This window comes from Vicugna pacos, chromosome 20, assembly GCF_048564905.1.
Source record: "Vicugna pacos chromosome 20, VicPac4, whole genome shotgun sequence".
NCBI lineage: Eukaryota > Metazoa > Chordata > Mammalia > Artiodactyla > Camelidae > Vicugna > Vicugna pacos.
The window spans coordinates 23,458,992-23,479,886 of NC_133006.1; the positions used below are offsets into that span (position 1 = coordinate 23,458,992).

At 49.6% G+C, this 20,895-nt stretch overlaps 1 protein-coding gene across 5 annotated transcripts; it reads right to left on the bottom strand.

Annotated features, from left to right (window-relative positions):
• LOC116278350 (butyrophilin subfamily 1 member A1-like) lies at window positions 1-20,500 on the bottom strand. Of its 5 annotated transcripts, XM_072945296.1 has the most exons (11): window positions 20,415-20,500; window positions 18,891-19,063; window positions 15,606-15,700; window positions 13,390-13,737; window positions 9,757-10,038; window positions 9,442-9,642; window positions 9,148-9,168; window positions 9,027-9,053; window positions 7,839-7,865; window positions 4,627-4,653; window positions 1-4,214 (listed from the first exon to the last, which is right to left on the bottom strand). In XM_072945296.1, exons 3-11 carry the CDS (start codon window positions 15,688-15,690, stop codon window positions 3,553-3,555), a joined length of 1,680 nt encoding a protein of 559 aa, XP_072801397.1. In that variant the 5' UTR covers window positions 15,691-15,700; window positions 18,891-19,063; window positions 20,415-20,500; the 3' UTR covers window positions 1-3,552. The 5 variants fall into 5 exon arrangements, with proteins under 5 accessions (XP_072801397.1, XP_072801396.1, XP_072801398.1 ...); XM_072945295.1 differs by lacking the exons at window positions 18,891-19,063; window positions 20,415-20,500 and adding an exon at window positions 17,113-18,156; XM_072945297.1 differs by lacking the exons at window positions 18,891-19,063; window positions 20,415-20,500 and having other exon boundaries at window positions 9,442-9,625; window positions 9,845-10,038; window positions 15,606-18,159.
• Between the last annotated feature and the right edge of the window lie 395 nt (window positions 20,501-20,895).

Consider the following 20,895-nt stretch of genomic DNA (forward strand, 5'->3'; position numbering starts at 1 on the left):
GTATATATCCAAAATTTACAATTATTAGAAATATATAAGCCACAAATTAACCTGAGCTTCTAGCAGCAAACACAAGGAGGGAAACATGAGCAGTTATATTCATTCAACAAATATTTATTAAGTAACCATAATGTAACAGCCCTTGTAACCTCGGGCTTTGGGGATGCATGTCCCCTATGGGACTTATATTCTGGAGGAGACCCCAGCATCAATCAAATAATCAGGATTAACTGTAAATTGAAATAACTACTCAGAAGTTAAGGAACAGTATTCTGTGAGACCAACTAATGGAACACATTCCATTTAAACTGGAGAGAGAGCCTGAGCATCAACTGAATGAGCAATGAACCACAGAAAGAGTTCAGGGGAGAGGGCAAGGTGAAAAATAAATGTTTCTCCACAGCAATGCCACTGGTATGTAGCCCCATCTTACACAAAGAGTGTGGTTCCTGGGAAGGTAAATCTTATGTATGGTCCAAATGACCCTTGAAAATCCTTTATCTTTCTTCGCAAGTACAGCTCCATGGCTGGGATGGACAGCCCCATGCATAAAGTAGACATATAACGTGTAAAGTTTACAATAATGTACATAACATTATAAATAGGGTCGCAACAAATGAAACATGCATTTTAAACATGAAAATCCTACTCAGTGCTTGAACAACTCAGATGGAACAGCGGTCTCGTAAGCAAACAAAAGTTAGCATCTCCCTCTTCACACTGAAAACAACGGTGACTCATTCTGAGTCGAGGGAAATACTTTTCCATTTACACTGCTGCCTTGTTTTCCCCGGTTCTTTTTTCTTCCCTTGGCAGAAAATTCATAGTGGAACTTCTTATTATTCTTTCTGGAATTACTCAGGCAACTAGTCCTCTTGTTTACAAAGATTATTCTTCTTTTGTGTGGATGATTCATATCATATGCGTGCCTTTCTTTTTTTTCCTCTAGTTTGAGAGAAATATGCCGATAGCTCACCCAAAAGTAATACACTATCATAAAGGTACAAGACAAATGGAAGTGGGGATAAGCATAATGGAAAATATATTAACATACCGAATACTTAAAATCCACACAAACACTCCAAGAATGTATTTCTGTGACTTTGTTGCTGGGCTGAACCACTTTAATGAGCTTGTCAGCGCCTCCACTACTCCTTCCACACGCTGGGGGCACGGCAGGGCCCCGCTCCAAGCTACACTGCACTTCAGATTTTACGTCAGTCAGAGCCCAGTCAGGAGACAGAAGCCACACAAGTCATTTGAACAGGGAAAATTAGATGAGAAATTCTTAACTAGAAAAGCTAATTAACTATTAAAGAAGGGGAAAAAAGCCAACACTAAGGAATAGAGGAACAGCAGACATGGGGGGCACACGTTACCTCTAGGGCTGAGGCAGACACCCAAGCAAAGGAGAAATTTGGGAGAAAACTCTTGTTAGAGAGGATCTGGGATTCAGAGCTTGTTGGGCAAAAGGGGACTGTAGCCCCTGGAAAGTGAAGAAGTTCTCCAATGTGTCACCAGCCAAGGCTGCTGGGCAGGACACCACCCACTGGAGGACTGCAAGATTCCACGGGAAGCAAGCCTCTGGAAAACAGCCTGCTGCGATGCTAGACACGTTCACAAAAAAAAAGAGAAATCTTGGACCCTGTGCAGGCCACTGGCTGTCCCATCGTAGGATCCAGAAGAACAGCATCAGACTGACAAGACAAGCCCTGCCCTCTGCTGTGTCTGCAGTGTCCCCTTCAGTTACTGACACTGCGCCACATGCGAGAGGAGATGTTTATGGGCTTCAGCTCCAGGACCACAAAGCAGGGGAAATACAGGGTAGATTGGGGACCAAGAGGCAACAAACTGATAATGAGCACAGTCCACACTTTGGCCACCCAGCTGCCACACACACAGTTGAGCTTCCACATAATAACACAACTCTGCCTTCTCACCCATCGAGACAAAGCTCCACTTACAACTGCACAATTTCTCACCCTTCCCACAAAATGAGAAGACAGACATTCGCAGAAATGGGAGCCAACACTGCTCCATTATCTACTCCTCAAACACAGTCACAATGCCTTGGATCATTCGGGTCCCCAAAGACTATATTAAAAACATGACCTGCAACAACTTGAATACAAGCATAAGGGAAAGAAGAAGGGAGAGGAAGAAACTGGAACATGAACACAAATCAACACACACTCACACACATGACAAGAAAGAGAAAACATGCAAGGCTGCTAAAGTCCTCTTTCTGTCACTGGTCACAGGGCAGAATCGGGACCCGTGACTTCTTCCACTTCCCACCTTCTGCGTCTTCTCACGCAGAACCAGAGCAGGTCAGGGTTGTCCACCTGGCTGAGTGACCACACCTCCATTCCCAGAGGTCTCAGTCCTCAACAGTCCTGCTTCTCTTTCTTTGCTGTAGTTTTCCATTAACCTTTACCATTGGACTCGGGAGTCCTGAGAGACAGTACGCTAATAGCTGGCTCCATGCTCGTGCTCAAAGCTTTCTGCAATTCCCCTGGCCTCTGAAAATTTTCTCTTCGTTTATATCTTAATTCACACAGAAACTCTCTATTTTCCACTTGCTATTGACAAAAATTAAAAACCCACATCTTTCTCCTCAATTCTTCAAATAAACAAGGTACAAGTTTTTCACAGGTAATGGAAATTTACTGAGGTTTGGGAAAATCGGTGTGTTTCAAATCAACTTGTTTTCAAAACAGAAACAGGTTCACAGGTATAGAAAAGAAACTTACGGTTACCAGAGGAAAGGGGGTGGCAAGGGATAAATTGGGAGTTCGACATTTTCAAATACTAACTTCTATGTATAAAATAGATAAACAAGTTTATACTGTATAGCGCAGGAAACTATATTCAATAACTTGTAGTAGCCTATAGTGAGAAAGAATATGGAAAGGAATATACGCATGTATATGTATGACTGAAATACCATGCTGTACACCAGAAATTGACACAACAATGTCAACTGACTAGAAGCCAATTTAAACAAAAGGAAAATGGGTGTGTTTTATCCATCTCAGAATATCAAATACATAAAATAAAAATACCAGACTACGTTCAGGAGCCACCCAACTCCCTGGAAATTTTTGGATGGTCAGCTTTTCTGGCTTGATAGTGCAGATCCCCCAAATAGAGCTGGAGACCCACTGTCAGCCTCTGGGTTCTTCTGCACAAACTCAAATTGGATAAAGGAAATACCACTTTATTCTGCAGAGTAATTCAACCTCTCATCACCTATCCTATCCAAACAGTATATAAACCTCATGAAATATTTTTCATTACCCAAAGAAAAACAACTTCCCAAAATAAAATGTACCCTATCCCCAAACCAGCTCCAAGGGTCAACTTTTATAATCTGATATTTGAGCACATGGCATGAACTGACTCTCCTCCTAACCATGCGCCCAGGAGTCTGTCTCCAGAGCAGGTGGGCAAGACTCCCAGCGATCAACAGTCCATTCAGAGGTCTTAATCACATGGGATCTCCAGCCCCAGGAAGGGCCACAGTGAGGGGTCTGGGACAGTGAGGGGGCCCTATGGGGATGCAGCCCCAGGGTTGCAGGGGAGTAATGGAGACTGGGCCCCCAGGAGAGCATCAGCACCACAGCCTGAGCAGAATCCCTCCCCTGGGAGGCTCCCAGGCTCCTCCAGAGAAGAACTGTTAAGGGGCACAGGGAGCCCCTCAGACCCACCCGCCATGGAGCAGACAGTCATGGACACATCTCCTGACATAAGCATGAAGTATGGAAAGAGGGCCCCAGAGAAGGAAGCCTGAGGGAAGGAGAAAATGTGGGAGCCATCAGTCATGTTATAGAAGGAGACATCCCCTTCCTCATGGTCCAGGAACACCCCCACCTTGTGGGGAAACTGCCTACAGAAGAGATCAGTTGTAGGGTTAGTACGGGCACAGTATCCACTTTCAAATCGACCCAAAACCCAGAACCCCCTATCTGGTGATTCTACGTACCAACCTTTCCTGTTCACACCTTCCCTACAGACCCCTAGAACCCACGCGCTTCTGTCTCCATCCCTGACCTCCACCTCCCAGTACCAGCGCCCGGCTGTGATGCCCTCAAAGCCCAGTACGCTGCAGGTGTCTGATGAGGCATTATTGAAGTCCTTCAAGGCCACAGTTTTCTTTTCATGAGAGATGACAAGGTCTGAATGGGCAGATCCTGGATCCAGAGTGACAGGACCTGCAGAGAAAGTTGCCTGTCATACAGGGCCTTCCCCTGCCCCATAACAAGATCTCCCAAACACCCCCCAGCTTGGACTCCCAGCTGCGTCAGGGGAAGGCTAAGCTGCCTGAGATTAGAAACTTGTGAATCAAGCCCATGGCCCTCCAGGCAGGAGAACGAACCACAAGGCTGATTTGGGGGTTAGGTATGTCCCAGGGCCCTTGAGGACCAGCCTGGACTCCAAGGACTGAAGCATCTCTACCTAGCATCCAAAGTCAGCCACACCCACCAGCCCCAACTATGTGACTATCACGGCCACATCCCATCCCACCAGCACCGATGACGCTGGCATTTGTATCACCACAGACAACTGAAGGGGAGGACCCAGGACAGCAGTAGGAATACTCAGAAAGGACACGCAGTCACTCACAGGCCTGGAACTTCTCCTTCCGCCAATCTACAAGAGAACCACGGGTTTCCTTTCAGGGAGTTTCAGAGACTATACACAATAGGGTCGGTATCTAATCTACTGAAACACACTGATGAGAGATTTATAGGGAGAAATGCCTTGGAAACATTCAACTGATGCATTTATTGCTTTTCACACACACACATACACACACACAGAACCATCATGCTGCAGCCTCTCATGAAGGCTAAGCCACAAACCTTAATACCAAGGGACTGAGAGGCTTCATGTCAATTTGAACATAAACATCATTGCCCAGATTTTACTATGAACTAATGCTTTCTCAAGGCCCGAGTCATACATCTATCCTGAAAGCTAGGTTTTCTTGAGAAAGAATTGGGGAGATCAAAATTTCCAAGGCTTCCATTTAATGATCAAGAACTGAGCTGAATGTGCAGGTTACCTCCAAGACATCGGTAGACAGAATACAACTTGGCTGAACTGAATCAAAGGATGACTACAAGCCTTGTGTACAAACAATCCAGGACAGAGCATCAGGGAGGTCTTACCCAGCTTGGAGGCAACAGAGAAGTTTCAAGAAAGAAGGAGAGATGTTCAGTGAGAAACACATATATTCAGTGAGAGGAAAAGACACTAACGAATTCTCTTCACCTTTTCACAGGGTAGTGAAGCAAAAACAACCCTATACGGAAAGGAGAACCCAAAATATTAGATCTAGTCATCTGCTGCCCCCAGTAACTGCCCAGAAAGGTTGGAAGCTTCCAGGAGAAACTCAATGTGCTAGGCTCCCAAAGATGTCCACGTTCTAAACTCCTGAATGTGTGAATGTGTTGTGGCAAAGGGAACATTACAGACATGATTAAGATCCTGAGATGGGGTTACCAGTATGGGGGGAGCAACAGAGCCCAAATAGCAGCACAGGACCTGCCACTCCTCAGCAGACCCCAAGCCAAGCATCTTAAGGGCCAGCTCCGGCTAGTCCCCACACAGTGATGGTCTGATGCAACTAAGAGGAGAGTGAAGGGACCCCTACCCCACTGACTCAGAGCCACATGATCTCTTCCAACCTTCATACTCCCTTTTAGGAAGAAGAAATGAAGCTCGTGGGGCAAAGCAAAACCTATAAAAGTCATAGGACCCTGAAATGTCTGCACTGGGAGAGCTGTTGCCTCCAACAGGGTGGAGTCTGGGGAACAAGGTTAGAATCTTTATAGAAATAAGTAAATGACATTTTCTTGCACATTTGGGGTATAAATATATGACCTCTATTTCCACTTAATACAGGTTTATGCAGAAATTGACATTTCGATCTCTGTTGATTTGCTTGATGGAAATAAGATCACGCAAAATGGCCTGACCCATGTGACCCTTTGAGAAGAAAATGAACTCTAATTCACTTGTTCTTCACAAAGGCACTAGTTGATACCAGACATAGACTTCTATATCACAACCAGCAGAGGTTACCAAAGAAGAAAGGGGAGGAGGAGAAAAGAGATTTGGCATTTGTGAAACTCTACAATGTGTCCAATGTTCTGCTATTCTTCACTTAATTTTCACAGAAAATCAGTAAGTTGCAAATCATTTTTTCAATTTTGTGAATAAAAGACGTCAGACTTTTCATCACCTCACACTATGATTCTGTCAATATAAAAATGTTGATTCTGGTGTAATGAGGTCTGTCCTTACAGAAATAGAAAGGTGTATGAAAGGTATACATTAAAACACATGCTCCTTAATCAGGCAGACAATGGGGTAGATGGTAAAAGAAGACTATCTGACCCTCAGGTTTAACATATAAGTCCCAGGGAGAATCAGTAGCAATCCCTAAGGTGGGATCCTCACTCCTCACACCTCCGGTCCCCAGGCTTCCTTCACCCCTTGGTATATTTCTCTCCATCCCTCACAGTCTATAGTCTTGACCATAAAAAGAAACATTCTTAGCAGGGAAAGGGCATGGAACACAGGTTCAGAGGGTACAGATTTTAACTCACCCCAAAGATGATGGGGCCTTGGGACAACCCCCCCTTGCAGTAGGATCCCCGCACCACACTTCTGCCCCAACCACCACAACAAGGTTGAGGTGGTCTCATTATCAGAGGCAAACTCAATTAGGCAGTTCCTTTAAAATGGTTTTAAAATAAGTGTCTTTACTGAAATTTCTCAAAGACGTATCGAAGAGCTGATTACCCTTTATGCACTGAAATAACTTGTACATGTGCCGTGTGCTCCCCAACTCAGAGCTACATGGCTGTGACTTGTGGTCTCTCTCCCACCCTCCAAGCCACCCCAAATCTCTATAAGGAGAATCTCAGACACTCTAATTCCTCATCATTGCCTCCTCTCTTCCTCCTTCTGCTCTTATTTTCCCTGATTTGCTCCCCACCCTTTTTGTGGGAAACAATTTTGATTCCCCTAGGTTGCTCCTTTCCCAGTCCTCACACATTGCCCCTAATACGCCCAACAAGGAATGAGCTTATCAGCAAATAAGATTTCACAGAAAAGGAGAGAACGATTATTACATTTGGTTCCTGTTACACAAACATATACATATGATTTTGCATATAATTTCTGATCTTTCACAGACCCTCATCCTAAGAATCCATAAACATCCCACGGGTTCTGGACCCCAGATTCAGAAAACTTGTTCTACAACAACTAATTCTTCAGCAACCAAGGAGACTTGGAGGAAGAAACACAGCCTGGACAGGGAGTCAGAGCACAAGGAGCAGAGAGAAGACCAATACCCAGAGGACAAGAAAGAAGCGGGAAAACCAAAAGTAGATCCAAACAGAGTAGGAGTTTTGGAGCAAGAGGGATCAAGAACCAAAAGGCTCCCGTAGGAAAACCTGAGTCCCAAGCAGGCAAGCATGGTTTCTGGAATCTTCTCGAGATGAGAGATTCCTGACTCATTATGCTGCTGCCATCTCCCCTCGCAACTGACCGCTCCATTGTCTCTGCACCAACAAGAAGTAGCAGCTGGACAAGGAGTTTGGGGAGAATGTTGCTAACCCTAACAGTGACCTGCAGGGTGATAGCCCAGAATGGAGGCAGACCTGTGTTCCCACAAGGAGTCCCTGCAGACTGCGGATGGAGGTTACAGAAGTGATAAAGAGACAGAACACCAACCCCTCCCTGGTGTGGGGGCTCCTGATGGAGAAGAGGGCAGAGTCGGGGCTCGGAAGGGGAGGCCACAGGAACTCAGAGCCACTCACCTGCATACAGCTGGGCCTTCCTCCAGGCTGAAAGGGAACACACCCTGGTGAGACCTCAGCTAGAACCAGCCCACTCAGCGTGACTCCACTGGCCCTTGCCTCCCCTCTGCTCTGCAGGTGAGACTAACTGCAGTGGGGGAGAGCCTGGAGCGGAGGTGACCTCCTGCCACACGCAGACAGCAGGTCCCATGCGGAATCCCCTGGACCACAGGGCGGGAGGCCTGCATTGCAGGCTGAGTTCCACCACTGTCCCGCAGCAGCGATGCGACTTTTGGCAAGTTACTTAGTTGTTCTGTGCTCAAAAACCTCAAACATTTTTGGTAAGGATGAATATACCTCAGTGATAGAATACATGCTTAGTATGCTGCGGTCATGGGTTCAATCCCCAGTACCTCCACTAAAACATTAAAAAACCTCAAAAATTAAAATACAATCTGCATTCATTTTTGCCACTATGGATCAAACAAATAAAAGACAAATTATTACATTGTTCTAAGAAAGAATTCTCATATCCAGTCTTTTTCTGTCAAAGATGTTTGGGAAATCACTTGAAATGGGATTTATATAAGCACAGGAATGTGAGGTGAGCTCTGGGGTAAAAGCAGCCAATCGTTCTTAGATGAAATATTTCTAGACACAAACATCATTTTCCTGGGCTGTTGACAGCCCAGCCCATGACATTCCCATGCATGGTCAGCTCAGTCCAGCCCCTCTCCCAAAAACCACTTTTTGATCAGCACACACAGAAACTGGAGAGACTGGACTCTTCTGGGATGGTGTTTTGAGATGGAGACAGGAAGTCACACTCCTAAACTTAATCACCCCCTTCTTTTGTAGCTCCTTTAATGACATCTCAGTGCACATGGTTTTGGCTTCCAGGTACTGACTGAAAACCAGATGCATTCAAGGCTTGAAACTATCCGTATAGCGGGTCAGTCAGGGTTGGAATAAGACCCCGGGTGCATGGCAGGCCCCAGGGGTCACCGTCACAGCCAGGCTCGCAAGCACTGGGTGGGAAAGAGCAGCCCAGATCGGGGAGACCCCTGGAGCTGCGTTCTGCCTCCCACCAGCTTCCACGTCCACCCCAGGGGAGGGGGTCCACATGTTGGTATCTAGACAGAAACAAGGACAGTGGTGCCCTGGCACAGGCAGGAAAGGAGACCCAAGCACATCTGGAGAGTCACTCACCAGCCAGGTACACTGACTTCCTCCAGGCTGAAAGGCAACGTACAGGAAACAGGTGAGCTGAGAACCAGCAGGTCTCCTACGACAGGGATGCACAGAGCTCAGGAGGAAAAGCAGGACTCACCAAGTTGGGCCTGGAGTTCACCTGAAAGAGAGTGAAAAAAAAAGCATGAACTCCCATCCCTGAGAAAAAGAACCCACAAAAACCACCTCTCTGTATGTGACCTGGAAGACGTTCCCACTCCAGACACGTCCGAGCCTCCACGGCTCCGGCCATCCTCCCTGCATCTCCCCAGCCACCCACTCCGGGCCTGGGTTTCCCTGGAATGCTGGAGCCCAGGACTCGGCCCTGCAGTCACCTTGGCCCTCTCAGCACAGGCTGCCACCCTCGCCAGCCATGGCCGCTGTCCTGTCTTACCGATCTCCTTCTGCGCCTCCTCCTTTTCCCGCTGGTCCTGCTCCTTATCCAGGCACAGACTCTTCTTTTTCGCAACCTCCTGCAACTTTGTGGAATGTTCTCTCCTGGTGTAACATCCAGCCCCAAGGAGCAGGATCATCAGCACAGTCAGACTCACCAAGAAAGCCAGCTTCCAGGGAGACGCCTGGGGGAAGAAGGGCGCTGCCGCCCAGCCACAGACCCCGTCAGGGCCACAGCCCGGGGCGGCCCAGCCTGGCACGCTCAGGAACGCCCGGCCCTCCTCCCGCCCTGCCAGAAGCTGGGAGCAGCGCTGACCTGGGATGAAAATGGCCATGGCCTTCTCCTGGCCCAGGACAGGGTTGAGGAGGGAGCAGGTCACATTCCCCACAGAGCTGTCCCTCACCACCAGAGTGGCCTCCACACTGAACAGCCCTTCAGCATCCTGGGCGTGGGCCTCAGAGAACGCCAGGAACTTCCCTCCATGGAGGTCTCTCCACTGCACCTGGGGCTTCGGGAACCACCCCGAGGCCGTGCACACCACGCGGACCCCGTCCTCCTCCGGGCCTGTGATGCGCACTGCAGGGGCAGAGCCCACACCTGCAAGAGGGAAGATGTAGAGCCCAGGGGGGCCGCGTGGCTGCTGGGGACCCCGGCAGCATTACATGTGCACAACTGCAGGGGGAGCCACCCATTCTGCATTCTGGGGGCTCTGGGGACAGGCTGCCCCCTGCAAGGAGCAAGGCAGTGGCCCTGACACGGGGAACAGAAGGAAGGAGACCTACAGGGACTCGGGGCCTGGGGCCCTTCTCCCCAGTCAGCAGGTGGAACGGCTGACACCCAGGTGAACAGCGGGAGGAATCTGGCCCCGGGTTCCACCGCTGTCCTAACGCTCCTCACCTCACACACTCTCCCAGGGCGCCTGCTTCCACACCCACTGCCTCTCTTTGTGAATCATCACCAAAATTAGATCAGCTGACAACCCTGTCCCCTGAGGAACCCTCCTGATACCCACAGTTCACCTCTGCTGGGCTTCCTCACACCCACTTCAACCTCAGAGTCCCAGAACTGAGGATGTGACTTTTCCCTGTCAGTGATAGATCACGAAAATTAGGCCAGATCTTCACTTATCTTCATGTCCAGCTCACCCTCTGCTACACACTTTTTAGCGCCTCCACACTCTGCCCCTGGGCTGGGTCACGGGACTTGACCGGCCAGTGGGAGATCAGCCACACGACTCGAGCAGAGGCTGTAAAGTGCTTACGCCTGGGGCTGCGCTCCGCCTCGGGAAGGACCTGTTTGGTCGAGCACAGCCTTTGCAGCTGAAGCTTTCCTACAGTCACTGCAACAAACCCCTGTGAACAGACCCAGCCAAGGTCCCATGTGACCTCCTCAGCTGACCGTAAGGACAAATAAAATTTTAAAGTAAGAGGCTTCATTCGAGGGAAGAGGTTGACCCCCTCCTTTTTCTTAAATCGTTTACTTTGGGAAACCTGTAGTTGTGGGAACTTTCTCCCCTCTTTGAAACGTATATAAATCCTTTTGGAAAAGCTAGATAGGCTTCTGCCGGCTTTGTGACCCGGCAATGGCTTTGTGACCCGGCAATGGCTTTCTCTAGAACCTGGGGGCCATCTCTCTGAAATACAAACATCAGGAGAGCTGGTTCTCCCACTTTCCCCTTCCCTGTGGGAGGGTAGGAGCCTAACTTCAGGGGGCACTGTGCTCCAACGTGTAAAACTTCCCCCCGTCATAAAGATATGAGGATTTATTTTCCTCTGGGTAAAGCCAATTAGCTAACATGGGTGATTACCTCAAATACCAGGAAAATTTAGGGTGAACCACGTGGCAAATGGTGCTTCCAAGTCCTATGACTTGAGAATTAGTTAGGTAATCGGTTGCATCTGCTTGGGTTTATACAAGGGGAGAGTTCTTTTTGTCTTTGCCATCTCTTGGTAGATTGCCTGTCACGTGTATCACATTCTGCTTTAATGCCCTTTTAATAATATAACTGTTTTCTTTCTCTACTAACTTTGTCAAGAGGATTTTGGTTTGGGAGGTTTTGTTTTCAATTATATTTCGCCAGTGTGACTAAAGATCTATGAGTCAGCCCAGGTGAGGTCAGTCAACTACTGTCCAAATCAGCTGTACTCCCTTAACGCCTGAAGTAAATAAATGGTTATTGTTGTATGCCACTGTGATTTTTGTGGCTCTTTGTTACACAGCTTTATTATGGAAACAGGTAACTAACACATAAGTAACACATGTAACACAAAGAATGCTGCCCACCATCCAGTTCTACAAGGATCAAGTCATTAGCCGCTGCAGTCCCTCACTGACAGTACACGCCAAAAGGAATTCAGGATGAAAAACAGGATAAGGTATATCTGTGTTTTGGAAAAACAGGCCCCCTAGATAGTTACAAATATCTCAGTGGGGAAAAAATTTACTGAGCCTAGATTCTTGCATCTTCCCATACATAGCAAAGCATTAAAATCATTAACCGAGGTCTCTGATCCTCGTCACTAGCAATAAATTTGTACTGAGATGCATGCTTGACTGTACCTACTCCCTAGCCAAAATTCTATATATACTGACTGCTCTGCCTACCGCTTTGGGTCAGTTTTTCAGAGCTACTGAGAGGCTGTTTCCCAGAGTATAGAGCCCTCAGTAAGATCCTGAAAAAAACTCAGCTCACGGCTCTTAGGTTGTATATGTTTCTTCAGTTGACACACATAATTATCAATATCCCTACCACTAACAACAAACAGCCAAGGCAAAACCCTGGGAGTTTCCGCAGCCCCCCTTCCCCTCCACACATTCTGTGTCCCCAGATCCACTCACTCAGCTGAGTCTACCTTTTAAACCTCTGATGTGTGAGCCCTCCTGTCCCTCTCTACATGATGCCACTGCCTCTACTTGAGGCATCCTCTCCGCCTCATCGCTGCATCCGTGACTGCAGCCTTGCTCACCTTCCATCCAGCCTCCTCACAGCTGGCAAAGGGGACATTCCAGGCCCTGCTCCCTTTAAAATTTCCTCAGCCATGAAGCAAAACTCCATAGCCCAACACAAACTCTTCGATGACCTGGCATCTGCCTTCCCTCCCAAACACCTTCTCTCCTCTTCCTCCCAACTCCCACTACCTGCGCCCCTCAGGGACCACACACTCCAGCCCCCAGGACACTCTGCTTCACTGCTAAGAACCACGATCAACATGCTTTCTGCGCCCCCTGCTTTCTCACGTTCCCGTCCATCAAACTCAAGGACTCTTTGGAACATTGTCTGGTGAACACAAGTGCCTATTCAAGTGTATTACTTATAAACTCTTCCTGACCACCACAGAGAGCATGAAGCAACCCTTTCTGCACACCCTATACCAGGAACATCTCTTCATCATTCCACCTCTCATCACCCTCCCATTCACTCGTCTTACCAACCATCATGGCCTCCGTGTGAGCCCAGAGCAAACCAGCCACACTCCTACCTCAAGGGTTTCCCACTGGGTGTTTTCTCTGCTGCGAACATTTGGCTAAATCCTGACTTCCTTTCAGCTTCTGCTCAGATTGTCAGTAAGGCCCACCCCGAGCCCCCATGTAACACTGAAGCCCTCCTCGCCCACATCCTGGTCCTCTTCCACTGTTCGACTTGGCCTTTTATCCTAAGTGCTTACCACCTGCTAACATCCTCTGTAACCTCTTGATCTAAGTATTTATGTACTGCCTCTAGAACATAAACTCCACAGCACAGGGAACTTTGTTTGGTCCACTGATGTGTCCCAGGTACACAGAAGAGGACGTGGAACACAGTAGGGTTTCTATGTATTTGCACTGAATAATGGAAGGAATTAATGTGCCTCCTGTTCCTCATCTATAAACTGAGTGGTCCATTTACATGGTCCCCAAACTTGCTCCCAATCCCAATATTCCACAACTCAAAAATATCAAGTCACCAACCTGCCACCTTCAGCTCCAAAATGGCCTCTTCGTAGAAACCTCCCTTTCTGAAGAAGCAGGTGTACAGCCCATTGTCAGAAACCTGGACATTATGGATGTGCACAGCAGCTCCCCCCTGAGTGAGGTGGTCCCTCACCAGTGAGGTCCGCCCTGCATATTGAGCCACCTGCTCCTCGTTCTGCTCCTGTCGGTTTTGATAGATGAACACGGCTTCTGAAAACTTCGAGCGGAACCACCTCAGCTCCATGTCTTCGACACTCATGGTCGGGGACACACGACAGGGCAGCGCAACATCCCGGCCGAGCACTGCCACGATGGGTTCCGAGGGGCCAACCACCAGGAACTCCTCTGTGGACACAGACATAGGAGCAAGAAAGTAGGAGAGACATAGACCGAGGGCAAGGAACCCACCATCGGGTGGGTAGACCCCAGTGTCAGATGAGATGAGCAGTGAATTGATGGACTGAGCTGTGAAGACTCTAAATATGGGCAAGATTTTCCGACCACAATTCTGTGACCCAGAAATCATGTCACGGAGAATCCCCTCATCTGTACTCCTGACTTCACGTCCTTTCATGGAGGGCTGTGACGCAGGGGTTTGCAGCCTTCAGCATGAAGTGGAATCAGCAAGAGGGCTTATAAATCACACACTGCTGGGCCCTGTTCCCAGAGCTTCTCATCCAGCAGGTCGGGGCTGGGCACCAGCATGTGCATTTCTAAAGAACCACCCAGAGGCTGATACTTCGATAAGACAGAGCCCTGAGCAAAGAGCACACCTGCGACTAGGTCAGACCTCTCAGATCCTTCAGCCACGCCCAGGAACATCTCCACTGCCACCCCTAAAACTTTACTACTTCTGTTCATGTCTTTCTCCTCAGCTGGATCATACATGCACTAAAAAGCAAAACCAATGCTATTTCCATTAAAACCTGCCCTCACTCTCATCACCCACAGGAAATTGTATCTCAGCTTGTTTTAAAAAAAAAAAAAAGACTATTCACTCCACTGATATCTTTCCAGAGCCGCTGGCCTTTTCAGACCTGGAGGATGGACCACGACACGACTCTTCTTCAGGAGAGCCCCGCTGGACGTCCAAAGAAACACTTCTCAGGGAGGAGGGTACAGCTCAGTGGCAGAGCGCATGCGTGGCATGTTCGAGGTCCTGGGTTCAATCCCCAGTACCTCCATTAAAATGAAGAAATAGATGAACATAATTACCTCCTCCCTGCACCCCGACCCCACAGCCCCCCCCCCAAAAAAAAGAAAAACAGAAAAACAAAGAATGACTTCTCACCTCCTGAGCCGCCCAGACTTGCCCTGAGTCACCATGATCTCTCCCCTGGAGGATGACAGCAGACTGTGTCTCCCTGTGTCTTCCTCTCCCTACTCCCACATCTGCAACCCTTTTCACTGTAACTCACGTCCTTACTCAGCCCACAGCCTAACAATGGCTCCTCAGATACCCCAGAGAAACATAGGCAGGAGGGACGCCCCCCAGGGCCTCTCTGACCCCCCGCTCCTGCTTCACTCCCTCGCACTGACTCAGCTCCAGCCAACTCAGGCAGCTTTGCACTGACTCTTCTCTCCTGCAAGGGGATCCTCACAGGGTCACTCCCCTCTCTTCCAAGTCTTTGTTCCCAAGTCACTGTGTTCACTGAACACTGCTGCCGGCCCACTTCCCACCTCCCACACCCCTGCCCACCCCACCCGGGGCTACTTCACTGCCCCTCCTCTCATCTCTTGTAACAAAATGGAGATTACACTTGCTTCCTTCTTTTATTATTCATTGCTTCCTGCTCTACTGTAATCGCCATAAAAATAGGAAATGTGCCTGTTTTATTTAAATATAGCACCTAATGCAAAGTCCACACCCTATAAATGTATGTGGAATGGCATGAATGAATGAATGAGCAAATGCTTAATAAAATGAAGCCAGGAAACAAAAAATGAATGGAAAGGAATTGTCACATTTTTCATAGTTGACTTTTGAAAACATCATAAACTCCTCACTGAGCAATTATCAAAGTCCCTTACCCTTATTTTATGGTTTAGATTGTTCTTAAATATTTAATTACAATTATCGGCTAGGGGAGCATAATCTTTCCAGAGAAGGGACTCTTCAAACAGCCATCCACTCCTGATGGACAAACCAGCCCAGCTGCTGGGTGGCTCCCATCCACCCAAGAGGGCCCCGGAAGAGGGACGGGGACACTCACCTACGGACCCCGCAGTGGGCAGCTGGACGAGGAGGAGCAGGCAGGTGAGATGGCAGAGCACAGAGCGGCTGCAGAAATCCTCCATTTCCTCGGGGCTGGGGAGAGAGACAGGGCAGCAGGCAGGGCCAGCCCAGAGCCCTGGGGCCCAGGGAGAGGGCAGGGGGAGGGCTGGCAACAGTCCCAGGAGGAGAGGGGCCTTCCCTTCCTGATCCTTATGCTGATGGGCTGGCGGGACCCCCACAACCCTGACTGCAGGAAAGCACTGGGCCTGGGCTCCTCCCAGCCCTTTAAAAGGCCCCTGTGGTGCTAGACAACCGTTAGGTCTGCTTGGGAAAAAACACCCCTTTCCTTCCCACCCCTAAGGCACCTGCAGCACAGCCCACTCTGCCCAGAAAGACAGGCACTTCCTTCTCAGCACCGGGGCCCTGGGGCAGAGACCGGCCTCCGTCTCTCCATTATTCACAGCCACCAGTGCTGCCCCAGGACAGAGGGCCCGGACGCAGGCCCCTCACCGCGGAGGACGTGCCAGCTCCTGTCGGCTGCTGAGCTGGGACCAGGAGGCACCGAGAGGCCTCGGAGTTTGTCTCCTCCTCAAGGAGACAATGGGTCCCGTCACAGGCACCCAGTGCTGCCTTTGTTCCTTGCTTAGTTCACCTGAATTTCAATCCACTCGGCCCTTTCCTGCGAGGGACCAAAGACATGGTCCTGCACCCAGGTGCCCAGTCAGTCCCACTCACAAGTTAATCCTTATTCTCAGTCTCTTTTTTTTTTATTTCTCTTTACAATTTTTTATTTTATTTATTTACTGGCGGGGGAGAAGGTAATTCAGTTCATTCATTCATTTGCTTTTTAATTATTTTTGACGGAGGACCAGGGGTTGAGCCCAGGACCTCGTGCATGCTGGGCACGCACTCTACCACTGAGCTGTACCCCCCTCCCATCCTCAATATCTTTCAAGAAGATTTCTGCATCAGCGTAAAAGACCCAGTGGAAACAGAGCAGCGCAGGAGGTAAAATGAGTCCTGGTCACAGAAGAGACCTGCAAATGGCTTAGTGCTCAGGGAGGGGGAGGAGGCAACTTAGGGTCCTGGGCAGGGCAGACTCTGAGGCCTGAGTACTGAGTTCCGTCCAAGGCTGGGCCACTCTCTGTGACGACCTGACTCAAGTTTCTTGACTTTCTCTGCATGTTTCCTCATCTACAAAATGGACAGATTAACAGCATCTCCATCCCAAGCTTTTAATGAGAATCACATGAATTCATACTGTTGTCACTACATGTAATTAGAACAGGACCCGGTCTTAGGAAGTGCTACAGATACAACCTTGAAATAAATGAATGAAGGTGCAACCCTCACTGTGGCTGTCCTGGGTCATCCTGAGGCCACACCATCATCCAGCACCACCCAGCCCCTGCCCCCAGGCCCACCATGTGCTCAGCCTCCTCCTCACAGCCAGCTGCTCCCTGCTTCCTCTTCTTGGCTCACAAGGGACTTCAAAACCAACTTACCTGCTTACAAAGGCTGGGACTTCTGAAGCATCTCTAATCTCAGGAGCATTAGAAGATCCAGGGACCCCAGGAGATCCCAAATCTGCCCTCACAGTTTGCACCTCCAGTTAGTGGCTCAGAGCCCCAGATCCTAACTCCAGGTTCAAATCGGAGTTCCTCATGTCTGAGAGGTGAGGGACTTCCAGGAGAGGGGACAAGAAGCCAAGTCTGGCCCAGGTTGAGGGGTATCTGCAGATACCAGCCCACGGGGACCCCGTCAGAACGATCCCGGACAGTGGAGTCCGCCCTTCTCTGCCTCCTTCCACTATTTGAAAGTGAAACTTGCAAAAAGCATTCCCCGCAGACTCTGCCCTGCCCTCTGGACGGTCACCCCAGCTATCAAGATGGAAACAGCACGATCAGAGCAGCAAATGGAGAGGAGGTACAGGTGCCCTGAAACAGCGCTGAGGGGGACAGACAGGCACAGACTCAACAACCACAGTGTGAGCACGTGCTGCCCTCCTGGACGGCTGGCGTCTAACCTCAGCGGAGGGCACTGTGTGTGGCACAGCCAGGACCGTACCCAGCCCCGTGCCTGGCTCTGTCCGGACCAGCCGCTCACTATGGGATGATTCCATGTCTGCTGGTAAATGGCACACAAACACAGCCCCATGTGGCTGTTTCTTTTCTTCCCCAACCGATGACCCAGGAGCTCCCCTCAACCTGGCAGCTGAGGGTCCTGCCCCAAAACTGGCCTCTGTGCCCTGAAAACGGATTGACACTCAGAGGCAGAGTTTGGGAAAGACAGAAAAGAACAGCTTCATTGCGTTGCCAGGCAAAGGGAGCCACGGCAGGCTCATGCCTTAGTCACTGTGAATCCATCTCAGAGTTGGGGTCTTGAGGTTTTATTGGAAGAAACTGGATGGAACAGAAAAGGTGGTAACAATCAGAGCGCTTTACAGGGTGCTGCTACATCCCCTCAACCTCCATGAACCGTCCTGTCTTGGGGGAACTGCAGGGGGTCTGGGCACTCTTCTGAGACTATGGGCCCATTACCCTCTTCCTGGAGCACAGCCCCTGGGCTGAAGCTGTTGTAAAGGGTGTGAGGGAGAAGCCCGGGGGGGGGGGGGGGGGGGACACCCAGTAGCACAAAAGCAGTAAGGGAGGAAAGCAAACTGCGGGATGCCTTACAAAGAGTCAGCAAACGGTTTTAGCATCAGGGAAGTTAGTTCATTTCCTTTTCCTTCACGGGGTTAACCCCAGGCATCAGGAGGTTCCAGGACCCGCTCCAGGACACTGGGCCTGCCCACACCGAAGGGACAGTGCCCTAAGGCTTGTTAAGATTTTAATATCACCCAAGGCTTGGGTACAGCCACTCAGGACCCCCCCCTACCCCCCACCCCCGCCAGGCCCCAGTGGACACCAGGAAAGGCCCGGTTCTGTGGTCTCCAAAGGAAAACCAAGGAGACCAGGCCTTCGCTCCAGCCCCTTCCTTCCCGCAGGTTCCTCACCTCAGTGAAGGCCACCTGTGGGCACCCAGTTTTCTCCAACAGAATCGCAGGGGCACTCTTTTTGACACTCTCCTCTCCCACCCAGTCTACTTCCAATCTACCAAAATGTTCCAGAGACTTCACAAATTCATGTCGATGGCCAGCAGCTACATCCACGCTCCTCTCATTTCTCGCCTGGCTCAGATGACCTTGCTCAGGGAATTTGCTGACCTCCTGATCCCCATTATGTGCCCCACACACGTGCTTGCTGGGGTTTTCCTGGCACCCTGTCTCCTCCACAGCCCTCACCTGTGTCCGTCTGGGGAGTGACTGGAAACCAGGAGAGGAGGCACTGTGTGTGCTGTTCACGGGTCCAGCACGTAGAAAACACTCAATAAACCTAAGTTGTCCTCATTTGCAGGAGTCCCTTCCACAGCACATGAGCTACTCAGCCTCATCCACTTTCAGAAAATATTCTCGGCCTGAGAAAAGACGAAGAAAACTGAGAAACATGAAGACTGTTACCTCTGAGCTAATGGAGTCAGCCCTGGTTGGATGCCACAGCCCCCTTCCATCTTCCCATCTACCCCAAACACAAATGCATCATTAACTACATCCCTCAGTGGGAAACGTCAGGTTCCTCCACCTTGCATGCTCCCTCCAGCCTGCCCTGTGCCCGAGGGTCATGGGTTAAGTGACTTTGGCTCGTGTCTCTCCCACTCCACCTGCCTTCTGCCCGGTGCTTGTCATTATTATCCTCATTCTGCAGTAGAGGAAACCAGGTCTCACAGATTCACAACCACACACTGAGTACACTCAGTCCACTAGCTTTGAAGAGGAGGGAGGGGCTCGAGCTGCAGGGAGACTGCCCCCTGCCCACGCCCAGCGCCACACAACTCCACCCGAAGGACAGGCTGAAAGCGGACCCTGGACTCCAAAATGCCCCGAGGTGATCTGGACAGAAAGCTTATCTCGGCCTGAATGCCAGCCCTTGGATTCCATACGGGGAGGGAGAGGGGGTGGAAATGACAAAGTGCAGGGAAGGGTTTCCTCAAGCACCGGGAAGGACACTTGAACAACCGCAAGAGGGACAAAACAGCAAACTTCACAGACCTCTCCCAGGCATCAGGGTCATGTTCCGGCTGCTTTACCAACAAAGACTGCTCACTAGCCACAGATGGCTTTTCTTTCTCAAAGTATAGATTTTCCTAATGTTAATGGGGTTAATATTTTACTTTCTTAACAGCCATATAATACCTCTTATCTTTTGCTTGCTTCAGGTACTTTCAAAACAGTTTCAGATACATACCTGAGCCATAGAACAATGGTGACATAAAACAAATTGTGATTTTTCAATGTTACTGGATGGGAAGGAATAATCTCCCTTTTTTAAAAACACAGTCTGATAAAGCTTGTTTTAAAAGACACTTAAATCAAAGTGTTCACGGGGTTAATTTACACTGCAGGGAAAGTTAAAACAACTATTTCTACCTGTTCTTTTTCTGAAAAATAAGAAATCAGGCTCACACGCACGCTCACACAGGAGGCAATGGCTTGGCTCAACTTAAAAATTTTTCCTTCCTTCTCTAACCATAATGACCCTGGATGGTGGGTACTCTACCCAGGGAGCTGCTGAGCAGAGTCCCCAAGGGCACAGCTGGGGACAGGACCATCCTCTGAACCTGGACTTCTGCCCCTCTAGTGAGGGCAGAGAATAGGCTGTCATCTCCAAACTGAAATATCCAAACAAACATGGCTCAGGGATGCCCTAAGGCCGCTCTCCTGCTCCCAGGAATCGACGCTGCCCCGGCCCACCAGGCCCACAGCACCTACCCGATCCCCTCTGAGTAGACAATCCACTCTGCTTCCACAGTCTGAGATGCCAGGAAACATGAGGGGGCGGCACTCCCACCAAGCCCTGAGGGGTATAAATGAAATGAGTGAGACTAGGGGGAATGCAAACGTCTAATAAATTTTATTGCACTAGTAAATAAGCAAAAGATAAATAAGAAATTAAAAGGAAAGGAAGCAGACAGACAGAAAGATGGTGTAAGAAAAGAAAGAGCAGGAAGGAGGGAAGGAAAGGAGGCAGGGACAGAAGGAAGGCGGGAGGGAGGAAGAGGGAAAAAGGAAGGGGTAGGATCCTCCTGGCCCTCGGCACTGACGTACCTGAGACAGGACACCAGAATGGGCACATCTGCCCAGGGTGTCTCAGGCACGTTCCCCAGACACTGACATGTCAGTGTGTGAGTTGTGGTGTGAGTGTTTCTACTGCCCCACGTGGGTGACCCAGTCAGCGACCTGGGAAGACTTT